General features: G+C 42.0%; 1 protein-coding gene across 12 annotated transcripts in view; it reads right to left on the bottom strand.

The window, feature by feature from the left end:
* Positions 1–25,480, bottom strand: part of MEF2C (myocyte enhancer factor 2C) — a 281,785-nt gene that overhangs the window by 40,492 nt on the left and 215,813 nt on the right. For 11 of the 12 annotated variants that reach the window (XM_088457939.1, XM_088457941.1, XM_088457930.1 and 8 more), the window contains one exon: positions 6,205–6,348. In XM_088457939.1, the coding sequence (XP_088314065.1) occupies positions 6,205–6,348 (144 nt within the window). Of the gene's footprint in view, positions 1–6,003; positions 6,142–6,204; positions 6,349–25,480 lie in introns of all 12 variants that reach the window. The other variant, XM_088457942.1, reaches the window with a different exon arrangement.

Genomic DNA, 25,480 nt, shown 5'->3' with positions numbered 1-25,480 from the left:
TGTCCCAATGGTTACTGCCGGGGGAAGCACATCGAAATTGCATGGAGATCAATTCAATTCCGATCGGCTTCTTGGGTCGTGACTGGGGCAATGGCTATTGTCGGTAGGCGAGTCGGCAGGCATGTCGGGGGCATGTTGGTGTCAGGGACTTTGACGAAAGACGCAGTTCCACTGGTACCAGAGGCCATATACCGACGAGCATTCTGAGTTGCTCTAAATGTCTGATGGTGTGGCCGATGTCTGATTGATGGTGCAACTATTTGCACACATCGTCAGATTAGAGCTGCAGCTGGTCGGCATCTCAGTAGACAGCTAAGTGCTTGCAGCATTCGCATAAATTTGTAGTAGTGGCTTTGACTCTGACTGCACCTCCAACCACCAGGCACTAAATAACCAATAACTCACGGCTGCCTGCAACTCGCAGACTGTTACATTTACTCCCTGGTGTACAGTAGTTTTTCCCGGTTGTTTCTTTGTTTCTTAAATCATTCAAAATTAATAAATCAAATGAAATATTTAAGCCTATCAGCATAATTTACAGATTTAGGGCCTGATTCAGCAAGGATCGCTATTCTGATTATACAGACGCAATGCAGTCGCTAATATCAGCGGGGATATGCAATTGTTTGCATACACAATGCGATCTCAGCCTAACATAAGGACGCCCACTTCCCCTTACTCACATCCATACACTTGGGCAACTTAGTGAAACAATCAGTAACATCGAGTAACATCGGACCCATACACACAGGGGGTCATTCAGACCCGCTCGCGAGCGCAGGACGCTCGCAAGAGGGTCGATGTTACCCCAATGCGCATGCGCACGACGGAGGGAGCTCCGTCGTGCGCATGCGCGAGACCCGGACAGCGACAGCCAAGCTGTTGCTCCAGGTCTCGCACCAAAGGGGGCGTGCTGTCGATGGTGACTGACAGCACGCCCCCTTTGGTGGGCATGCCGGGGTCGTGGCTGTCAGACGGAGGCGTTCCCATGGGAACGCCTACCGTCTGGGTCCGGCCCCACTGACATCACTAGTGATATCAGTGGGAGTGATTTTGGCTCTGATAGAGCCAAAATCACTCCAGGGCTTGCGGTCACCGAGACCCTACTGCAGGGTCTCATCGCAAGCCCGATGGTCGCAATGGTCTTGACCATCGCGACCATCTTTTTGGCCGCTCGCATATGCTGTGGGTGGTCACCCACAGCTATGCGAGCAGCCAGGAGGCCGCTCCATTTTTAGATAGGAGGGCACTGATTCAGAGCGAGCGCTCTGGTCAGAGCGCCCGGCTCTGAATCAGGCCCACAGTTAAGGCAGGTCAGGCCTCACTCAGGAATTACTAATTTCAGTGTACGCGATGAGGCCTCATGCTGCGTATTGTGATGCCGTGACTAATTTGTGCACGACCCTGCAATGCCGTCCCAACACACTGGCACGCTTGCGTTCACCCGACCAACCCCCGTCACCACCCCCAAATGGTACTTCCTGTCAATCACTCTGCAATGGGTCTGCGTACACACTGCGCTCTCATTCCCGATTGCAGTGGCTAGTTCACGCACGCGCACTGCGATGTATACGCATGCGCAAGTCATGAAAATCGACCGACAGTGTGTGTCTTAGCACTTGCGATCCTTGCTGAATCAGGCCCTTAGTTTCTAGCAAAATGCAACAGGTAATTAATACAAGTATATATATACAGTATATATATATATATATATTATGTGTGTGTGTGTGTTTGTATGTATAGCTAATTAACTATCACAACTAGTTTCTAGAGATGCAAATGTTCTAAAATGAAATAACGTGTAAGCACTGAGTGGTTTATCCTGTATCATATTACCTTTGGTACCATATTTTACATATGTAATTCTGTGGATGAACTGAAATGTATTCTCTTTATGAATAGGTTGATGTAATTCAGCAGACAAGCGTGCGCCCGCAGTGACCCACACACTTTTCTCTAGTAATTAGCTGAGCTTCTTTAATCTTAAGCAGTTTTAGTAAAGCACTCTAATGATGTTCTACTCACAAGTACAAATGCAAAGTATAATTATTATCAGATGTTTTTCGGACCACAGAATTCATGTCCTTAGGCATTTTCTGCGGAAACCTGAGCGACCCTTTTCATAAAGTGCCATAGCCAGCTTTTTCTGTTGGCACAGGCAGTGTTTTCTTATGGACAGAGAAGTCAGGTTCCTTTTTGTGTTGGTGGTTACAGATATAACCCATGTTTCATATCCACAGCCCAGCTTTTTCAATGGATCTTTCTTTCTGCATGAGCTAAGGCTTACCGTTGTGCATTTTAACTGCTGGGATGTGTTTTTTTGCCACCCCTAGTTTGTGGTCAGGTGGGCAAGACAAGCCAAAAATGGATCTAGTGTGCCATGTGTTTAGAGCGTCTGTGAGGCTGTCATTTGGATGGTGCCATCCTTCCTGTGTAAAATGGCAGTGTCCAGTCTTCAGATCAGGACACCCTATACTTTCAAACCACAAGAACCACAGTCTGAATTGCCCTTTTGTGGAGTACAAGGTCAGTAATTGATTCTAGACTCCATTTGTTTCATTTCATGGTTTTCATTGCAGAGGTTTTCGAGTCCATATATTTTGTATTTAAACTCAGTGCTGACATATTGAGCCATTTATTTGACTGCGCCTCTTTAACTCACCAAAAGCAGAGCAAATACATTCACGATAAGACAGTCCCATCATGTCTTGCTCAGATAATGATCTCATACAAATGTACAGCGATGTTTACTGTACTTTTGGTTTGCTCCACATTTAAGGCTGCTGCTTCGTTGCAAATGAAATCCCTTCTATATTTATGATCTGTGTTCTGTAATCAATATTTGCATAGGACACGTGAATAACTCTATGACTTGTGGATTTCACATAACCCAGTTGAATGCCCTCTCCCTGCCTGCTAGTAATCCTTTCCTCCTGTCAGTCTCAATGCCAACAGCTGCTATTGCTGTGATCAACATGGGTTTTAAAAGGCATTCGTGTCCCTGCTCTCAAATTGCATCGCTGCTGCATAAGTATCTAAAAGAGCTTGTGTGAAAACATACTGTAACTATGCAGTCACCCAAGAATGTGAGAGCATCTTAACAGGGTGGCTCGGACAGAAGAGCATACAGTTAGATACACAAACAGTATGTCGTAGGTTGTGTCCTCAGCTATCAGCATATGAAAAAATGTCAGCAAGAATTAAAGATATTGCTTTTTACTTGATTTATTTCAGTATCGTCATAGCAAAAGTTCTTAGGGACTTATTTATTCATTAGTATTGTAGGTCAGTCCTCCAAAAACAGCCAGGCTTCCCATGCGTAGTAAATAGACTGGGTATGGCAGTAAAGTGATTGGTCAGTTCGCGCCTGTTTCCATGCTCTGGCCAATCAACGCATCCCCATTCATTCCTATGGAGATTGTCCATGAGTGACTTCCATAAGAAGCAGTAGCATTGTTTTTTTGTTTTGCCAAGATTCAGGGATGCTAGATGGATTGAAGAGGATGTGAAACCCGACTCATTGTGAGTAACAAGTTGGTAAATGAAGGTTGTGGAAGGGTGTTTTTATCTATTAAAAGAATACAATATTAGGTGTGGTGTCCTGGCTTTTATTTATTATTGTTTTTACAGATGGAGTACAGGTGTCAGCGGGCCCTCAATGTCTGGGCATCATGGTACCTGTAGCTCAACAAATGCCATCATACCCAGGCAGACTTGCTGGAACCTGTGGCCCACTTGTAAAGAACAATACTATTTAGCTCTTTCACTTAACCTACGCACCCAAAGCCCTGTGCAGAGAAGTGCCCTGTGCTTTCAGCCCTAAGGATTCCAGCCCTGGGCTGACCAGTTTGGGGCAGGTTGCCGTTATGGCAGGGGGACTTCACGCTGTTTGTCCTCTTGCTATGGCGTCAGCTGCCCTGGCTGGTACAGCCTAGTGCTGGTTATTGGAAAATAGGGGGGACCCCACACCGGTTTTTCACCTTATTTTTTTTAATTCCAGTCTAGGCTCAAAGACCTGGGGCTGATAAATGATTTGGGTGGGACTCCACATCACTTTTTTTTTATTTCTTTACAATTTAACTAAACTCGCTCCTTAATAGTCTATTTTTTACATGGCCTCTGTGGGTTTTATCTGTGGGTTCTATTTGATTTACAACCACACAGAGCTGTTGTCAGAAATGACCCCATAGAAATGTATGTATGCAACAGGATTTTTCTGTATTCTGTGTAAAATCTGTTTTGAGCAGATTTCATAGTGATCCAATGTATGCCCATTTTTCAGTAGGGAATGTGGGCTGTATAATATAATACCAATAAAGATATCCCACAGAGTTCTCAGCTTTATCCTCTGGGCCCTAGACATCATCGGGGGCCATATGGGGAGCCGATTAAGTATTCATCTCGCAGAGGAAGATACTTAACACTGGAGCAATTCATCATTGCTCTGGTGTGGGGACAGCTGCTCCAAAAATCAGCTGTACTGGCAATTAGCAGCGCAGATACAGAAGTTACTTACCTCTTCCCCGTCACTGCTTCTAAGCATGCGTGACCCGAGGTCATGCTTAGCCGCCGGGGAAGCAGTGAGGAGGTGGCAGAGGGATCCGTTTTGAACCCTCAGATCCTTCTTCGCATCCCCCGGGCCCACGAGAACAAGCGCCATCAGAGTTTGCTGAAAATCAGCGGGTCCTATTCTGACCCCTAATGATGAATGACCCAGTAACCTAAATATACGGAGACTAGCGTTTCTGCATGGTTAACTGGCCATTTATCTTTATCGTATGAATAGGCCCCTCAGTGTGCAACTAAGAAGATGCAGAGGACCATGGGAAATGCATTACTGCAGGAGTGGGATAAATAGATGGACCTGACCACTATCGGAGTGGATGTTTTATTAAAGCCTAATGAACTATGCAGAGGACCAAACTATTGATTTTTATGGTACATTACAGTAGCCACGCCCTCACAAGTGGCCACGCCTCCCTCGTACTGGGCCGGTTAAGCTCTTGATATACTGTACCTCGGAATTCTACATCAGAAAACATGTAAAGACACTACTTTGGCCATTTAATTGTACTGTAGCATTAGGCTACGTGGCATTGCCAACTATGAACAGCACATAGCGCATAACATTTGTTACATAATACATTCCCTAGGCTTTAGTATATTCTTAGTGCACTATTACACAGGTTAAGAAGAATGGAAGAAGAATAGGAAACTACCCACGATACATAATATGCCATTCCACTCTAAGAAAACAATCAATCATTTGGTGACTTTATATGCATGGAACCATACATGATATTATACACTGCATTGAAAAGAATCAGAGAAAAGCACATGCAAAGTTATTTCTCTTAAATGACTGGCACGGCATGTGAATTGGTGGAGGGCTGGGATATTAAATTTAAGCCTCCATTGCAAAGTATAGAAATGAATGCAGAATACTGCAGAAAAAGCAAAGCTGCCGAATGTTTTAGTATCACCCCATCACACCAACGTGATTGCGTCCTAGTAACTGTATCCCATGCAATCATACCCCCTGTGGCTTGCTATTTGCATTTAACCCTCTGATGGATGAACTGCAAGTTGCTATGCCTAAGTATTTTTGTATTATTTGATTATTTTCTGGTGGCAAAGGTAGTGTTAAATATAAAGAGATAGTATAAATATAATTTCTCTTAAATGTTACTGGTATTAAATTAATTGAGCTTGTAAATTTCATTTAGTTAGTTAAAGCAAGACAATCATTTGTGATGTCAGCAAATTAGCTTTATGATCTGGGAAATGTTTTTTGTTTAGTCCACCAGAATATACAGGGTTCCTTCGTTATCACTATCACATGGCAACTGTGGAATACAACGGTGTTGTCTAGCTTTCAATTGGCAATTAGGGAGTACTAAAATATTTAGGGTATTTTAATGAGAAACCAGCACTGCAAGGGTTAAGGGGTGTTACGTAATCAGCAGTCATCAGCAGACCAGCCATGTAACCTCGGGTACTTACAGGTATTTTATGGCTCTTGATCATATTATCAAACTCTTCATTAATTTTGTTATATTTTTCTTCAGTGCGTGGGGTGAGGGCATAAGAGGAGTCAGGATCGGGGCTGTCAAGGCCTTTGTGTTCTTTCTTGTTCAATGCCTGCCAGGTTTAGAGAAATATCACAAATATATGAAAAACTAAACAGATGTTCAAAGTACTTACACACAATCTTTGTCTGCTGATCATTAGATCAATATCTTCATTTATCTTTCTGTACTTGTCCTCGGACTCTGGGCTGTGACCTACTGAATCGTCAGCATCAGGATCTGGGCTGTCACACCCATTAAGTCCTTTCTTTCTCAACGTCTGAAATAGATAATTTGGACAGTTCAGTCCGCAGGAATCTATGGAGGCTAGTTCTGGAGAGCGTAACTAAAGGGGCCAAATGTAATAGGGGGAGAGTTTAGAACATGTGAGAGTTTAGCAGTAACCTCTCACGTTGGTCGAGTTTTATCTTCAAAACAGAAAAACATCTGGATGAGAGTTTAAATCGTGAGAGTTTTTTGAGTCTAAAAACATTCGAATTTCCATGTTCTCAGACTCTATTGCATTGGGTGAGTTTAAAAAGAGTGAGAGGTTACTGCTAACTCTCACATTTTCTAAACTCTCACCCTATTACCATTTGGCCAAAGATGTGCTTTTACATTATTCATCGGGGTTACTGTCATACATAGAAAGTAGTAGTGTTCCTTAATGCAGTATAGCAGGGACCACTTATGACCAGTGTAGACTTGTGCAGCATTTTCTTGGTTTCATTAAACTACACGTCAAATAAATGGTCACTCAGAAAAACCTTATGGATACACTTTCTGTGAATCCTACCTCTATCCAACAAATAATTGAATTAATAACAAAGAGTTTTTTGGTCATGAGACTAAATAGTACCAGTGGGTTGAAAATCTGATAAGAGAACCCAATGATCCTGTTAAAGGAGAAAATGGGAAATTTGGGGATCTGCTCTAAGGCTGTGGATAGACTACAAACATTGGACTGTTTTAAGTTTTAACTTATTTTATCTGCTGTATAATGAACTTTTCTGAAAAACTGGTCACAGGTGACGATGTAGAAAAAGTGTAATTGCCCACAGTGACCCACAATCAGCAGCACTTTCTTTTCTCAAAGCTATCCTCATGAAAACAGCAAACAAGTAGAGATAAAGGGCAAAATTGACTAAGCGGCAGGTTCTAAACCCCGGTGGTTTGGTGGCGGTTTGACGGCGGGTTCTATTCTGTTTTTAACCCTGGGGGTTTGGTGGCGGTTTGACGGCGGGTTCTATTCTGTTTTTAACCCTGGGGGTTTGGTGGCGGTTTTGCAGCAGTTTCTAAATGACAGCCCTGTTCTATTCTATTCTAAAACGTGTTTTGATGGCAGTTTTGCAGTGGTTTTGCAGCGGTTTTGGCCTTAGTAAATCTGCAGATAGCAAAACTGCCGCCAAACCACAGTCAAAACACATTCATTTACAACTGCTGCAAAACCGCCACCAAACCGCCGGGGTTTAGTACCCCCCGCTTAGTAAATTTTGCCCAAAGAATGCATCTATGCACCATATGCATGCTGTATTTTTCACTTTCTCAGATGTCCATGTATCATCCTGCTTAGGAGCAGACACAAGATTTACACTGTGGGATTGCATCATAACAATTTCTCAAACAAATTATGTTTATATTTTATATTAATAGCATACATGTAATAGGTAAAAAAACCACAAACTTGAATAGTAAAAATAGTAAAAACAAAGAGTCTATGTTGATATTGCTCTAAAAGAGTTTACAATTCACTAGAAAATGGTTTAAAAACAATCCCTGCACTAACTACCTAGTACCAAAAGTACTGTAAGCAAGTATGAGGTGCAAGGGTTTAATAAATAATTGGTATGAAAAAGGGTTCTGCAGCAACTTTACTCCTACAACATATTGTTTTATATAGAGAGATTCCAGACAATTATCAGTATAGATTAATGATTCCATCCACCTACTAAGAGTCCTGTTAACTACAAGCATAATAAAATACTTGTCAAGGAAGGCACATCTCAGCTCCTCAGCAAGCAAAATGATTGTCTTACAAATATAAAAAAATGCAAAACAATATTACAAATTCTAGCAACATTAAAAGGAGTCAAAAACCAATACTTAGCAGCTATATACCGCCCAAAGCAATGGTAAGCAGCAGGGACAGACTAGGGCTGTACTTCTGCCCGGCATCTGAAAATGTGTGCATTCCTACGGCGAGTGCACAAAAATGGTATGTGGTCTCATTGCACACCCCATCTCACTCTGCTTAACATACGAGCAGACACCAGGAGGCAGAGCTGCTCGGTCAAGCTTACTGGGGGCCAGAGCTACTAAATGAAATTTGTCATCAGAAGTGCCAGATGGCCAGTACTGTAAGTCAGCAACCATGGGCATACTTACTGACATTCTGGCTGCCCCCTCAGGTTGGCACATCGAAAGGGGAGGGGTGACGTGCCATACGGGGGCGTGGCTGGGGACAGTACACGGCATTAGGGGCGGAATGGGGGCATGACCGTGCGAGCATGTAATCCTGGCCCCTCCCCAAAACAGTGTGAGTTATAGAAACCAAAATACAGTGACATAATTAAATGTTATTACAGTTGATCATTTATTAGAGGCAGAACATTTATTAGAGGCCAGCAAAAGAACACAAATGTCAACGTATATTTTCATGTAACAGTGATCCCTCAAACCTTTCCTCACTGTTAAGACTGATCGCTTAATATTTACAAGTAAAAAATCAAATCAATATAAAAACATATATAAATAATGCACTGCATTATGCATTCTGTAAACAAACTCATACATGCCAACCAAGTATCTCATGGTTTGGGACCATGCCACTTAAACCTGTTCGGTCATTGGCTCACCACACTGACACCCCCTAATTAAAGAGCTTATCACATTGCATGTTTGCTACTAGCAAAAATAAAAGCTGGCTGTAAACACTACTAACAGGAAGCCACTGTGTATTGTTTTCAGTTTCATAAGAAATATTGAGATATGCTCATTTTAGCAAGACTGTAACCATGGATCACACTATGGAAAATCATCCCGGCAGATCTGAAACATGATGTGAAATAAAATGGGCGAATGGTCGTCTATTAATTATTCAAATCTCAAATTAATAATAATCAACCTAAAAATTGGAATACGCTAACATGAAAATGCCTAAAGAGAAAGTAAAATCTTTTATTCTTCTAGAACAAAAATTAATGTTACTATTTATGACATGTAGAAATTACTAAAATATGCTTGATATGAAATGCTAATTAAACAGTGAGAAAAATAAATATATAACACTTAAGAAGGTAACATTATACTGTAGATTGCAAAATGATCAAGTATATTTCAGCTACAGATTGACAGGATTAGAAGGGATACAGCTGTATGATGTTAAAGTAAACACTTATGGGAAAATAACACATCCAGCAGATCGTACAAATACAGTACATACACTGACTCCCATACACTATCTTTAGAAACAGCAAGTTAACATTTACTTATAAAAAGTTTCAAAGTACTACTCTCAGTTTTTACCTGTATATATACAGTACATAAATACTGCGGTTAGACCTCCGTTTTTAGGGGATTGAGGCATTTTATAATATTTGGGTTATATAATACGGGGGTACGGTCGCAGACTGCAGTCTTTCAATCTTTGTTTGCTACCACAGTACTCAATCTTTTCACCGGAACTGCATCTTATTGGACGTGCTGTCCTGATTAGAGTATCTTGGTAAATTATCCCAAACCAGCCACTCTATGCTCTATGGAAAGCTGCCATACTTGTTATTTATCCAGGCAGTTTTGTGACCAACATTAGATAGGCCTCAAAGCCTTTAAAGTGGGAGTAAACCCTGACAATTAAAAAACATTTAATAGGCATGTCTGTGTGATAGAGATAAATATTTATCTAGTGCTGATTAAGCGCCTGATTCACTACCGATTGCAACTGCAATTACGCACGCAATCGGCCAATTGTTGCGTTCTGCGACTGTATGTGCATCGCAGTGCGCAAACTGGCCATTGCGATTGCAGTGACTACGCAGACCCATCGCAGAGTGATTGACAGGAAGTGTCATTTGTGGGTGGTGACAGGGGGGGGTGGTCGGCGAAAAGCAGGCGTGCCAGTATGTTTGAATAAATTATCCACTGTGGTGCCTTAAGCAGCTTATGTACTCATAGCGTGCGATGAGGATAGCAATCCCTGAGTAAGGCCAGAGCTTGTGCAGGTGTGGTGAGGCTGTGATGGTACTCAATGGTAGCGATGGTTTCGCAGTCTTGCTAGATATTACGGATGTATGTAAGGTAAAGTGGGCGACCTTAAGTTGTGCTGCGACGGCATAGCGATTGCAATGGATTAGCATACTATTGCAGTGAGACTGCGTGCGTAATCGCTATTGCAATCGTAGTTGCAATCCATAATGAATCAGGCCCTAAGTCGCATGGATCTCTGTTCATGGACACAAGTGGCGAGTTTTTGCAAACATCGCAAACACAGATGTGAAATTATGCATTTTAGCATATGCCTGTCCTATTATGAGTTGGATGCAACTTGGCCATATCTGTCTTTCCGTGAAATAGAGAATTTCGGGGGAGTGAACTGGACAATGACAAAGCCAGTGCACATGACCACCATGTCTTGTGGGAGTGTAATGGGAGTATTGTGGGCGCATATGCAAAGCTCAGTGCGATTCTGAAGTCTTGCATATGGGGAAGAGAAGCCAAATGCCGATACTAATGATAACAAATGTGTCAGCCAGCCTAAATTCAATGGGTGGCATGGGTTACCACTTGCACACGCATGAACCTCTGTATTAGATAAACTGAAACTTGCATTAGGATAAGGTATTAAATCAAGCCTTCCGTGGCTGCTCGCAACTACAGCCACTTTGCGTGGGAGCAGGCGAGCAAGAAACATCCGCTACTAATACTGAGTGTATAGGAGAAACTAAATTTAATATAAACAAACCAACATATATATTATTACTTATTAGTATTAGCGAGTATCTTTTATTAGGGCAGGAGCGTATCTATAATGGGTGCAGGGTGTGCGATGCCCACACCATACACCCTGCACCCATAGTCTTATACTTACCTGTCCGTAGTGCTGCTCTGCAGTGCCGAAACAGTGCTGCAGAGCAGCAAAAATCACTATGAAAATGGTGGCGGACATTTATCGGTGACTCGCGCATGCGCAGTACTGCTGTCCCGGAGAAAATGGCGCGGGTGCCATTTTCCTGGAGACCCGTGCAAGCGCAGCAGATTTTGGCACTAAGCCAGAGTCTACTGCACCTGGTGCACCGCCAGAGAGAGGAGGGGGCCCACTTTTAGTCTCCACACGGGCCCCCTCCTCTCTTAAAACGCCCATGTATTTAGGGTTGATATTCATTTGTATGTATGTTCCTGAAAAATTTGGGAACTACTAAACCTATTTTGATCTGGTTTTCACTGAAATGTTCCTTGAGATCCTCCGAGTAATATAGGCTATGAATCATCTCACTATCATGTTAACTGGCTACACACACCACACATATACTTTACATACACCCTTTCTCCTCATAAGGAAGAAAATACAGAGACATCCTATTGGACTTCTTCTAGCAGCGGCTACTCATCTAATCTGGGGGGGTGGAGCTTGTAGATAATATAATAATGTGATTACTAACTCAGGCTCCACCTCCCAGCTCAGGATTAGGCAATAGAACATTGTGTCCTCCCTCCTCAGCACATGATTGGACACAGGGTGAATCTGGCCCCATCCCAGTGATGGGATTGGAGAAGGTGTGTGCCTCCCATACTCTGTGATGTCTGGGGCATGTCAGTGAGAGTACCAGGGGCAGCATTAGGAGAGAGTATGCATCCCCCTGCTGTACCCCACTGCAGGCTGCCTGACGGTAAGTGGGCTCAGCGGGAGCATGTGGGCGGAGAGCCAGCTCTAGGCAGCGCAACCATAATTACTCGGCAATGACGGGTAGGTACTGTTAGTATAATATATCCAACATTTGATGCAAGTGATTGTTTGATATTCTGTATAGTTTAAGTGTGATATTTTAACATTGTTTCCATATTCATAAAGATGTTCAGATGAGCACTCAGTAATGATTTAATAGACATATAATAATGACATTATTTTGTGACATTGTTCCTTCCACTGGCAATGGACAATATATAGGGGCATATTTAATAACGAGTGATATTCTTGTTGTCACTCATTACTTATCTTATATGGTGCTCCAAGTTCCAACCAATTACCTGCTGTCATGTATTTGAAAAATGATAGAGCTAATTAGTTGGAGCACCATTAAAGATCATTAACGAGTAATAACAAGAATATCACTCATTATTTAATATGTCCCATAGTTTAGATTGAATATAAAATTGGGTAATTTATTTATCCATATTTTAATAATACTAAATGGAGAATCACCACAAGCTTCTTTATTTATTTTTAGGTTCTTGTAGTTTGAGGTTCCAATACCCTAATTTTTTGGTGGAACTGCACGAGTTTCTAAAAAGTATTCTTAAGCTGGCCATCCACTATACAATTTTCTGTCAGATATCTGTCCAATCTGGCTGGTTGGAATGAAAAACTGGTAATGTATGGGAGCAAATGACAGTCGATCATCTGGTTTTAAACACTGAAAAAAGGACAAAAAAAATAGTTCAAATTGGTTAAATTCGTGTGTTTTAAATAATTTGTCTGAACAACCATTTTTGGCTATTTTCCAGTGTTTGTGAGCAAAGGGACAATTGTCATTTGCTCCCATACATTACCAGGTCTTCATTCCAACCAGCCAGATTGGACAGATATCTGACAGAAAATTGTATAGTGGATGGCCATCTTTAGTTGTGTTATTTGGGTTGGGTATGAAATACCGACTGCTTAAAAGCCGCCGGTTCAAATCCTGACACTGGAAGCCCGACAGCAGAAAATCCCGATGCCGGCTGGTAAATATAGTTAATCCTCCCCTCTCCCCCCTAACCCTCCCTTGGGGGTGCCTAACCCTAAGACTCGGGGGTGGTGCCTAACCCTAATTCCACCCCCGTGATGCCTAACCCTAACCCCCCCTCCCCCATCCCCGCACCCTGAACCTAACCCTCCCGGGGGGTGCCTAACCCTAACCTCCCCCCGATGGTGCCTAACTCTAATCCCCCCTTCCCCATGCCTAACCCTAGCCCTCCCGGGGGAGGTGCCTAACCCTAAGTCCCCCGGGAGTGCCTAAACCTAACCCTCCCCTCCCCATAGCTAACAGCTCTCAATGCGCGGCTTACCTATGTTCGGTATGCCGGGCATCGGGATTTTGGCATGGGGCTAATGATAGGCATCAGTATTTAGACGCCTATCTTTAGTCTTATGCCGGGCTTTCAGTGTTGGGATTCTGACAGTTGGCATTCCGCCAGCCGGCATCCTGATTACATCCCGTGTTATAGGTATGAAAGCTCTAATATTGCTGATTTTGATAAAAGTGCAGCTCTTTGCACTACAAATGAATGGCATAGCACCCTGCAGCCAGAAGACAGAGTATTCAATGACGCTCCTGGCACAAACTCTACAGCCGGGAGGAGGAGCGAGTATTATTTCCAAGGTCAGGCTTGTTGGATGGGCACGGGTCCGCATCTACCCCCACTTACACGTCAGCGGCAACAGCCTCTCTCCCTACCCAAGAACACGTTGCTGTGTGCTGGTCTGCAGTGGGTCCAGGCAGGCTGCTGCAGCTTAGCTCAGCAGCAGTCTCCTCTGACTGCAACTGATGTGTGGGAGAAAGGGTTCAGAGATTTCATTGATCTTCCCTTGGATCTATGACTGGCTGAGGGGCGAATAGCGCTGTTATGCAACGCCACAATTAATATCTTTTCATATTTTTTTGTAGGGAGTGTGACCACATTTGCACGAACAGGCCACACCCTCTACAGTACACAGGCCCGTCACCACTCATCACGGGCCCTGCATGTAGAGCCGCCTGGAGCATTCTTAGGACTCTCCAGGAAGTGCTCTTCTACCTGATGTAGGTGACCTCGACCTCCTTGTCATGACATTTTGACATCACATGTTTGGGGGGTGGGGCTGACCTAAGGCAGAAAGTCGCCCTGTTACGGCTCTAGGTTAGGTGAACCTCATGGCAGAGGAAGTTAAAAATTGTACACAAACACTGCTGTGAACAGAGCAGCGCCTTTTTTGGAGGATGTGGAATTGAATTTTACCCAAATATTACAGCATGTTATAATCAGCTTGAGAATAATGTTTTGGATCAACAAAGCGGCTTTGACATTCAAGGAGGCACCATACAGATTAGTTCAATGCTCCTGATGTGGGTGCTCTGTCCCACTGTCCTGACTGGATGATAGGGCAAAGCAGCGGATAACGGGTGCAGTGCACATATGCCATGCATGGTGTTCATGGCAATCAAAAGGTGATTTTCTCATGTAACCATTCTCCTGTGACTCGTGACCAGTTTCCTGTAACTTATGACCACGTACCCTTCTCATGTGAATCCGTTTATCCCAATTCCGCAACTGGAAATGTTGGGAGGAGTACATATCTGAGTAAATTGTATCTTCCTGTTATAAGGGGTAAGTGACTGACAGACTATTAAGAAGTGTCGATCCTTGTCCTGATCTGCCCAGAAGTTGGTAGTTATCTCCCATTCACAGCTGCTCTGCATAGCATTGTGGTGGTGAATGGGTGGTACACTCACCTTACACCATGCGTGTAGCAGTAAAAGGTGATTGAAGTGGGCTGGAGAGGGATAAGGGCAGCTTACAGCATCTTAGCGCTAGGCATGCCCACATGGCCATACCACCTCAATGATACGGACATACTATCTTCATGACGTGGCGGTGTCCACTGTCCTGATCCAGGCTCACACAGTGTTGGAATAAATAGATTAAGGAGCAGACCCCAAGTGACTTTATTCGTTCATTGTGTCCTTTGCATGAAAATGCAACAGTTGAACTTCCGTTGTAAAGGAAAACTTGGGAAAAAACTATAATTACTAATTGTGATGTTCACAGTCACTTAGTGGCATTGCATGGAACCTTATATGTCTAACTGTATACAGCTATAAATGATCAGGTAATCCTATCGAAGTCACTGTTAGCATAATACAGTGGTTCCCAAACTGGGAGCCGTGACAGCCTGGGTTGCCGCAGGTCACATGCATGGGTGCCACAGGTTGGTGGTCCGATACCAAATCAAATTATTTATGGTCAATATAATAGGCAAAACCAGTGCTGGTGGCTGCCAATCATAAAATACAAAGACAAACAGAAGCGTAGCCCTGTCCACCATCACATAACTGAACCAAAGAGGACAGGTAAGCACAATTTACTTGATTTTATAATTTTTGCTGAATTTCACAATAAGAAACTGTTGGCCTAGGGGTGTGATGATAAAAATGCCCATACACCAGGGCAACGTGAAAGTTTGGGAGCCACTGGCATAAGAGATCCAGCTGGTTACACTTATATCAAACATACAAATGCACATTATTGGTACCTTTTTTCATGTTTTTAAAAAAAAAAAGCACTGCATATAATATAATAGAAGTTATCATGAAATAAAGCTATGATTAAAATAGATTGCAAATTGTTAAAGTAAAGATTTGTAACTGAATAACTGTAAAGCACTGTGTATCTTCCCTATTAAAGTTGTTCCAGAATAAAACAATTACTGCTCTTATTGTTGCAATGAGTATTAGATATAAAAAATATGTAGTAGATTCTCATGGAGTAGAAGTAATTCTGATTATTCATGTGTTTTGGAAGTATTAGTAACAGCATATCCAGGCAAAGAATGCAGTGCGTGCAGAGACTTGTAGTTCCACAATAAAACAATAACTAGATATCAATAAGCCAAGGTAGGCCTGTGGATCACCAACAGCTACAGTACTACAAGTTCCAGCATGCCTTGCCCTGTTCTAGTGTTATAAAACAGAGTGAATATTAAAGCTGCACATCTACCTGGAGAATTAGGGGCCTATTCATCATCAGGGGCCGTATGGCCCCCGATGATTAAGTATCCGCCTCATTACAGGGGATACTTATCACCGGAGCAATTCATCATTGCTAAGGTGCGCGGACAGCTGCTCCGAAAAGCAGGTATCCCCTCGATTAGCAGCACTGCCCCCGTTGCTGCCTTCTGCGGTCATGCATGTGCGAAGCTGCCAGGGAGGCATTGAAGAGACAGTGGAGGGATCCGCTCAGAACCCTCTTCGCATCCCCAGAACTGCTTCCCATAGGAGGGAGCGGTGCTCTGACAACAAGCGCCATCTGATGATGGCGTTTGTTCTCATAGGCAAGCTCCGAAAACTTTATGTTTTCTGAGTTTATTGAATATGTGGTGGTCCTATGAGACCCCTGATGATGAATGGTCCGTTACCTTAAATATGCTGCACGAGGCAGGCTCTGGGGCTCTGTAGAAGGGATGACGCTATAAGGGGCCTATTCATCAACACTAAAATGGTCCATGCAGAAACTAGCGTTTTCCCCAGGTTGTATTAAGTCTCACAGATACAGCTGAGAAACGGGGACTGTGTGATGAATTGGAGGGGGGAGGGGTTATGCAGTTGTGAGCAGGAAAACCAATGAGACGCCACAGCTATGGACATAGGGGCCACTGTTCCACCCACTCACACCCCCAAAATGGCAAACAAAAATGTGGAGCCATTATTGTGAAACTATTACAAAAAAAAAATTGTAAAATGAAGAACAACATGGTAGACACAGAACTATTTAAAAAAACAGTAAGACATTAATTAATTGGACTAATTACAAAAATTTAGATCTTTCTTACATCAGATTAAAAAGATATGAGCTTACAATCGCACATAAAATCTATTTTACATGCAAAGCATGAGGAGGCCTACATAAGAGGGGTCACAGTGTTACTTCTCAGGATGGCAATATCAAGGACAAATTATAGAAAAATATTATCTATTTGTACAAATAAAGAATTTATATATACACTGTATATGTATATATATATATATATATATATATATATTCTAAAAAAATATAAATATATATATATTTTTTTTAAAGTGTAACTAGAAGTAGAAGTATCCAGAATTGCCTGTGCAGCGGTAACGTCAGGTGAACTGAGCATCACTCAGTTTCTCTGGCAACACTGTATTAGTAAATTGCAGTGATAACTTATTTTCTATCTCTGCGATAAGAGGAGGCATAAAATCATTGTTATTTCCATTCAATAATAAATAGAGCCATAGAAGCGCCTAAGGGGGGTAATCGGATGAATTTTGGCATAACAGGACTTAATAATATGCCTGTAAATTGATAAGCTAACTAAAAAAATTAGTTATATACAGGTTTTATGTAAGAAAATTATGAAAAATAGCAAAAGCTATGAGAAACAAGGAATATACAGTGACAAAGATAAAACAAGTGGGCTATGAGTTCAGTAGTCCTGAGATTGTGGCCATATATTGTGTGTTGGACACTGTCATTTCCAAAAGAGCTTAATCAGCAGAAAAATAAATACATAATAATATATAGTATAATACAATATGTGTATGAATTTGAAGCCCTATCAGATAATGCTACTATTGCGATATGAAACGTGTTTCCTATCGATAACTGAATCCATTAACTGCAAATGGAACAGACACAGAATAATGGATGAACAAACATATTATGTCGACACCATCTCCCAACTGAGAGGATTATGTTCCTGAGCCTATGACTGAGCTCCTAAATAATAACATATTTTGGTCCTGTTTGGACCTGACTGTATACACCCAGGATTTGATCTAGGGCCAAAAGTGCTTCAGAGTGATTGAGAGAATGAAATGATGTGAAAGCACACATGCTGGCTAGCTGTTCTGTCATAGCTCAGCAGTTTACAATCTGACACAAGGCTACATCACTAGTCATCAGCAATTTTACTTATCCCAGATATCCCCACCTGTCAGCAAGTCTGCACCTGTTGTCTAACTCGGCAAAGGCCAAATGACAACAGCCAATCGTAATTGCCTGTTCTGCAACATGGCCATAGATGGCTCTTTCGGCTTTGCTCCTCCAGACCAGTGTCCTTAATCTCCACGGGTTAAAGCAGCCTGTTTTTCATACTTGTAATACTGTCAATAATATGAGCTCTGGTCATTTAACTAGTAAATGCAGACTTTCCAACAATGACTAGGGATTTATTACAACTTTCCATATATCACATGACGAAAATGAGAATCTGTAAAGTACAGGATAATACAATTAATAGATTTATTAACAGATCAATTCACTATCCATCCCAAAATGGATGGAGATAAAATGAAGGGAGATAAAGTCCCAACCAATCAGCTCCTCTCATTTTTCAAACACAGCCTGTGACATGGCAGTTAGGAGATGATTGGTTGAAACTTTGGGGTAAATTTACGAAGAGTCGAGCTTGTGTGAGTTTTGGTGAGATTGCATTCTCACGTGAGTTTTGCCATTTTTTCATCTCGCAAATTTACCAAAGACAAACTGGAGTGAGTTTGAAAGTGAGTTCTCTTTTTTCACTGTTAAAACTCATGTGAGTTTGCAAACTCGAAAAAACTCACCATCGGCCAAATTAGGAAGTACTTTACATGAAAAAGAAGCAACTCGCATGTTTACTAAGAATCGAGTTTCCAATCTCGTGTGAGACTGTAGTAAACTCACTGTGAAATAGAAGTTTCAAATAGACCCCCTCCTGAGCTGTGAGTTTGGCAGAAACATACACAGATCAGTATGATTTGTGTATGTTTCTGCCTGTATACCTAATATAAAGTGTTTTTATTTTTAAAAAATGACATCGGGTCCCCCCGGCAAAAGCATAACCTGCCCCAGACTTGCCAGCCAGTCCTGGTACCTAAAATTATGGGGAACAAAATGAATAGGGTTCCACTGTAATTTAAGAACCAGCACCAGGCAACAGGGCCAGACCTGGTTTTAAATATACGGAGATAAAAAAATGGCGTGAGGTCCCCCGTATATATTTAAAACCAAATCCAGACCCTTTCTAGCGGGGGACTGATGCCACAGCCAGGGGAGCCCTTTCACCGGGCCCTCCCAGCCGCAGCATCAGCCCTGAATGCTAGTCAGCCTAGGCCAGGGATCTCCGGGGAGTTGGGGACCACTCCAATAAAGGGGTCCCCTTCCCCCTCTGTCCTAGGCTGATAGCCCGGGGCTATCCCCGCTACCCTAGGGTGGTGGGTGCCAGGTTGATAGTGTTAGTGTGTAGTGTAAAATCAATGGTTAAATATTGTCTTTAGCTGTGGAACTACACATACTGGCAAGCCTCCCCCACATAGTGGTATTTGGAGAACCACAAATACCAGCATGCGGGGCATTATGAGCCTGCTGGCACTTGTAGTTCCACAACCAAAGCAATATGTAAATAAACACAACATACACCGTGAAAGATAAATTTTAATATAACTCACTATCACGCATACTCACCTAGTATCCGAAGTAATCCAGAGCCGTAACTAGACTTTTTTGATGCCCTGTGCCAGAAAGAGCATTGACGCCCCCCTCATTTTTCAAAGGGACATAATGCACCCAAAAAAGGGCCATGGCTTCATGGCGAAGGGCCAGTGAAGAGAAAGGAGAGGCCAGGAGATGCTGGGGATAAAAGAAGAGGAAGCTACAAGCAAGAATTATAATAAACAGAAATTTTACAGGCCCAAACAGCACCCCCTGACCTGTGGTGCCCTGTGTGATGGCACCGGCTGCACTACCCTAGCTACGGCCCTGAAGTAATCCATAGGGGTACCTATAAAAAAAAAATCCATACACACCTCTCCTATGCGTAGTTTACATCCTTTTCTTCAAATAGGCATCCAAAGGGTTAAAATAAAAACATGAGTGTACCCGAATCCAAGCGGACTGAGTAAATGTATGTGTGTGGACACATACCTTTACTCCGCGCAAATGACCGGTGCACTGAATAGCAGGAGAAAAGAGGTGCAACTTTTTTTTTTTGCGGTGCAAAGGTGGGAAAACCACTCAGAGCTCTTGGGACAGCCCTCCAAAGGACAACTGTGTTAAATAAAAACTAAAAAAAAAGTTAAGAACACCCCAAAAGAGTACTTTAATTTTGGGGGTGAAAAAGTACAAAGTGGTAGGACAAGCATAAAAACTAGCAAAAACAACTTTCGGGGGGCTGCAAGGATGGGTCAAGTGTTTTTTTATTTGCAGGTGCATGCAATAGGTGTGTTTTTCACATTTTTTATAAATTCCCTTTAGAGACTTTGAAATATGCTAGCACCCATTTTCAAGTACCCCAAATTTGACAGGACTACTTATTTTCACCCAAAAATACTGCTTAGTGCCATTCTTCACCACTTGTGCAAAGACGCTAATAAGAAGCTATTGAAACAACTTAAGTACCCCAAATAGCTTTATTACGGCTATTCGGGCACATCTACATTGATCCCCAATGTTAGTGCATCTTTTTGGGGGGTTTCAGGCTGATTTCCCCATTTTTGACAACACTTTCCGCCTGTTCCGACTGGTTTGGAATTGAATAGGGCGTATAGCGGGGGGGGGGGGGCGCACAATAAGTTTCCGCTACCACAACACGCGATGTAGGCGGAAAGTCGGGCAGGCAAAACTAATTGAATACGGGCTTATATTGGGAAAAAAATATTTGTAGCTTTATTTATGTCTTTGTACCTTAGGAAGTGCTCAACTAATTTGATATTTATAGGTTTATGTAAAAACAAATATTCTTGTGTCCAGTCACTAATAAACTGAAGAAAAGCAAGTAGCAGGTATGACAAAAGTATGTTGATCAAATATAAAATAGACACAAATGTACTTGTTGCTGAAATAAAAAAATTTGAAAGTACCCCATTTTTCTAAAGAAATCTTGTAAATTGCAATGATAAGTAAAGGAAAATCTATAAATAAGTAAATGCAAATTTGCTTATCACAGTTTCCACTTGTAAGGAAAATGTCCTAGCTATAGACGTAGGCTGCACAGTACTATCCAGGAAAAAAAGCCTGAAAGTGGTTACTGCTGATTAGTTAAAACAAGAAGCAATCATTAACACTTGCATTGCTGGTATGTGGTACAAATCACAACACTATGGGGTAAATAAGCCTGCGAGATGCAGACATCAGCCAGTTTCTAGCGAGTCTGCCCTAAGTTTTAAAGTGGTAATAATTAAAAAGGCATAGCCAACCTGATTTTGCCTTATAAATGATTGCCTCTTTAAACTACAGGCAGACTCACCAAAAACCCTTTCTGCAGCTATTACATTTCCCCCTATAAAGTTGGCCACACACTAGACCAACTTACATCCAACCAGCCAACTTGTTGATTGGTTGGAATGAAAATCTGGTAAGGAATGGGAGTACATGATGATCAGCAATTTGCTCCTAAATGCCAGAAAACAGATGAAAATGGTCGTCAGACAAGTTTGTTAAATGTTTGATCTAAACAATTTGTTCAAACAACAGTTTTTGTTCATTTTCCGGCGTTTGGGAGCAAATTGCTGATTGTCATTTGCTTTCATTCCTTACCAGATTTTCATTCCAACCAATAAACAAGTTGGCTGGTTGGATGTAAGTTGGTCTAGTGTGTGGCCAGCTTAAGTGTAATTTATGACCTGCACTGTAAACTAAAAATTTACTTTACTACCAGGGACGTCATGAGAAATTTAGGACCCCAAAAGATTGGGAGGGGGGCATGTTTAAGTGTGTGTTGCGAATACTAGGAATTATGGAGTTACAAATAACTCAGAACCATATAGATTGTAATTGGAGAGATATGCAGAGGTTTATTTATCTATCTACAAAAAGAATTCTGTAACCCAGAGTGACTTTACCCTAAATCAGAAGTTCCCAACTAACCATTACAGACCAGGTTTTAAGAATATCCATGCTTGAGCCCATGTTACTTAATTAGTACCTCAGTCAATTTGATTTAGCCATCTGGACCCAAGCATGGATATCCTTAAAACATGGATTGTAATGGCGGAGTTTCGCAAACCCTGCCCTAAATGTCTTTACAGCAACATCATAACATATAGCTATGAAACAATGCCGTGCCTGGTCATCACCAAATAAGTACTTTACTGATAGAAATGGATAATGATGAACTTGTTGCAAGTAATTAATATATGCATTTGTGCCCAGTTTCCTACAAAAGTCTCTTCCAAGAAGAAAACCTTTCTAGATCGTTCGGTTATAAATTAAAATGCCCAGAGAAAAAATAACTCCCAATCACTACACCCAAGTTAACGAAAAACATAGTTGAATTGCTATTGTTTTAGAAAAGGAGGAGTACCTCAGCACTGACAGTGACTTCTGCGCTGTCTGAGAAGGAAAGTTGATGATCAAGAAGTAACAGTGAACGTGTTCTAATGAATTATAGATAATTTAATTAGACTCTTTGTGATTTCGTCATCATAGCGAGCTAAGATTCAGTACCCAACGCCAGGTGCTGCAGCAATTTGTATACCATGGGAATGGAGAAATAATGAAGTCAAATAAATCACTACTACTTATGTCATGTTATTACAGCTCCCCATTTGGGCTTAATTCCGTCTGTGGTCCTAGACTAAACAGCAGTCCAATGTCTTACCAGCCATATGAAAAGCCCAATATTTCACCAGGGACAACACTGCAAGACTTGAAATATAATAGTACTTATAAAGTACATATTAGGAAATATTACTATGACAGACTAATGTCCCATTAATTATTGGAACAAAGATCCCAAGAACATCAGTAGGACATAAGCAATGTTTTGCATTGTACAATTAATAAAATAAGAAAGCTAAATGTAAATACCCCTAATTATATTTATATAATACTGGTTTGACTATAAGAAATGAGTTCACTCATCCGGGCTTGCTTCTCCGGTTTAATCATTGTCTGTTTTCATATAAGTTTACAATAGATATTATTTGGGGCGGGATGTACTACGCATCGCATTTTATATGTGATAAATCACGCCACTTATTGGGTGCATAGCGAAGTTAATAAAACCGGCATGTACTTAGAATTGCAAAATAAAATTGCAAAGGACAGCTCTTCCGAAATGAGCTGTCCTTTGCGATTATAGCAATTCCGAGTTTATGACCCTGGAGTCATTCTGCACATGCGTCGGGGGGATCGGTATGATTTATCGGAAGACCGGCACCAGTGAAGATCCCGACAGCAGCTAAGATAAATACAAACTAACCTAACCTCCCCCAGTACCCTCCCTTAGGGGTGCCTAACCCTAACCTACCCCCAAGTGCCTTCCCCTAACCCCTCTCTAAGTGCCTAAACCTAACCGCCCCTTATCCACAGCCTAAACCTAAGTCTCCCGGGGGGGTTCCTAACCCTAACCTCCCCCCAGGGGTGCTTAACCTTAACCCCCCCTTCCCCTAGCCTAACCCTAACCCTCCTGGGGGGGTACCTAACCCTAAGTCCCCCCCGGGAGCCACTAACCTAACCAACCTCCCCCGTGGGTGTCCCCGCCCGGTGCCCGGTTTACCTTCGATCGGGACGCTGGGCGTTGGGCTCCCGGCGTAGGTAAAATGACAGGCGTCAGGATTTCGACGCCTGTCATTAGGCCCTTGCCGGGATTAGACAGTCGGGATGCCGACAGTTGGCATTTAGACCGTCGACATCCCGACTGCATACCGCGTCGGGTGACGTGTGCGCCGCTGGGGACACTGGGAGTAGGCTACTACTAGGCATCACCACCTATAGCCTAACGGGTCTAGCTCAAGAAAGTATTGCATTCCAGAGCTTGGTACTTATAAGGAATGCATCCAAAACTCAGAAAACTGTAGACAATCCCTCTGATATACAGTAGTTGGAGTACTGTAGGATTATAAATAGCCTTGGAGGACCATCAAGTGGACAGGCCTGTTTTATAATAGACTTACATTGTGTGCAGTGGATGTCTGTGGACTTCGTACCATCCACGCCTGATGGTAGCTGTAATAAACTGCTGTTTAAATTAAATGTAATCTTCATGAATTTTACATTTCTCAATATAAAATGTAATTTTTACCTGCTAAAATTTGTATTTAACAATAATTATCGCAAAACTAAATAAACATTTACTATTATTAATAATATATTACAATGTTAGATATTTAATTTATACAATACTACGTATTTGATGATATTTTATAACTATGCACCTCATCTACCCCATTATATTCACTTCAGCCCTAAATATCCTGCATTTTTCAAACATATTTCATTGCAGCCTACATACTGTATGTGTAAATGATCATCGCCATAGTAACGGGCTCAGCAACATGGTCTCTTGTAGATCACAGTTACCATCGGCATGTGGCATTATATGGTGTCCCTAGCATTCACACATTTTACATTTATACCACTTAAAACCATTTTAATTCGGAGTTGATTAAAGGCACCCAAAGATTATACCTTCTCCTGTTAAAGCACTATCTGCTGACATGTTTAATTATTATAAATGTCACTTTTTAATGGGGTTTTGTAGATTGGACATACGGTAAAACAGTTACTATGTCAATAATAATTGGAATAAAGGAGGACTCCATGGAACATTTTGCCATAAAACCCCCATTGCCAATGAATAGAACTGGTGAAATCCCCGTAATTTGACACAAACTTACCCTTGCAGGCATGTAATGCTAGAGGGCTCACAGCCCGAGGTTTAAATGGAAACTGCTACTGATAGAGGCAGCTGCTTCAACAAGCGAAGATTATAACATGTACAGTATGTAATTGCAAAAATTACAGGGACTGGCTGCATGGGTTATCTTTTAATGAATCACTGTTGCCCAGACAGAGGGGCTTTATCACAAGGATTTAAAAGAAAAAAAAAAGAACTGGGCCTTATAAGGGTCACTGACATACACAACTAGCATTTTCTGGTATTAACCAAGAATACTTTTCACCATTAACCTGATATGTATGGCAGTTCTGTTAAAAGTTAAAGTGTCATCTCCACATGTTATTAGACACAGCTGAAGCCTTTCCAAAATCCTTCAGGCAGTGTCCTAATAGGATTTGATACAAGTCAACAAACCGAGACTACAGTCATATGAGTTCCTATGACAGTGATAAGCAGCCTGATATACTTCAAGGGCTGCAGGTGCGGTACTCGGACCATCAAAGGGTCACACATCACCCATTTATTTGAAGACTAAAACACAGCCCGCAATCAACTTCAGCATGCCCATATCAGTCATCCCAATATGTACTTAATTGCTCCAAAATTCCACCACATGCCCTCAGACCTTCATCACTTGCCACGCAAGGTCCCACATGCACTCAGACCCCCACAAGCCCTCAGATCCCACATTTATTCCAAAATCCCAATATGCCGCTCATACCTCCCCACATGACCCCAACATGCCACTCAGAGCTCCTTGCATGACTCCACATTCCCCTCAATCCTCCCCACATGACCCTCAGGCCTCCCCACATGCCCAGTACATGCTTATCCG

The sequence above is a fragment of the Taudactylus pleione genome, unplaced genomic scaffold (assembly GCF_031769625.1).
Source record: "Taudactylus pleione unplaced genomic scaffold, aTauple2 ptg000792l, whole genome shotgun sequence".
NCBI lineage: Eukaryota > Metazoa > Chordata > Amphibia > Anura > Myobatrachidae > Taudactylus > Taudactylus pleione.
This window is presented reverse-complemented; position numbering and strand designations above follow the sequence as displayed.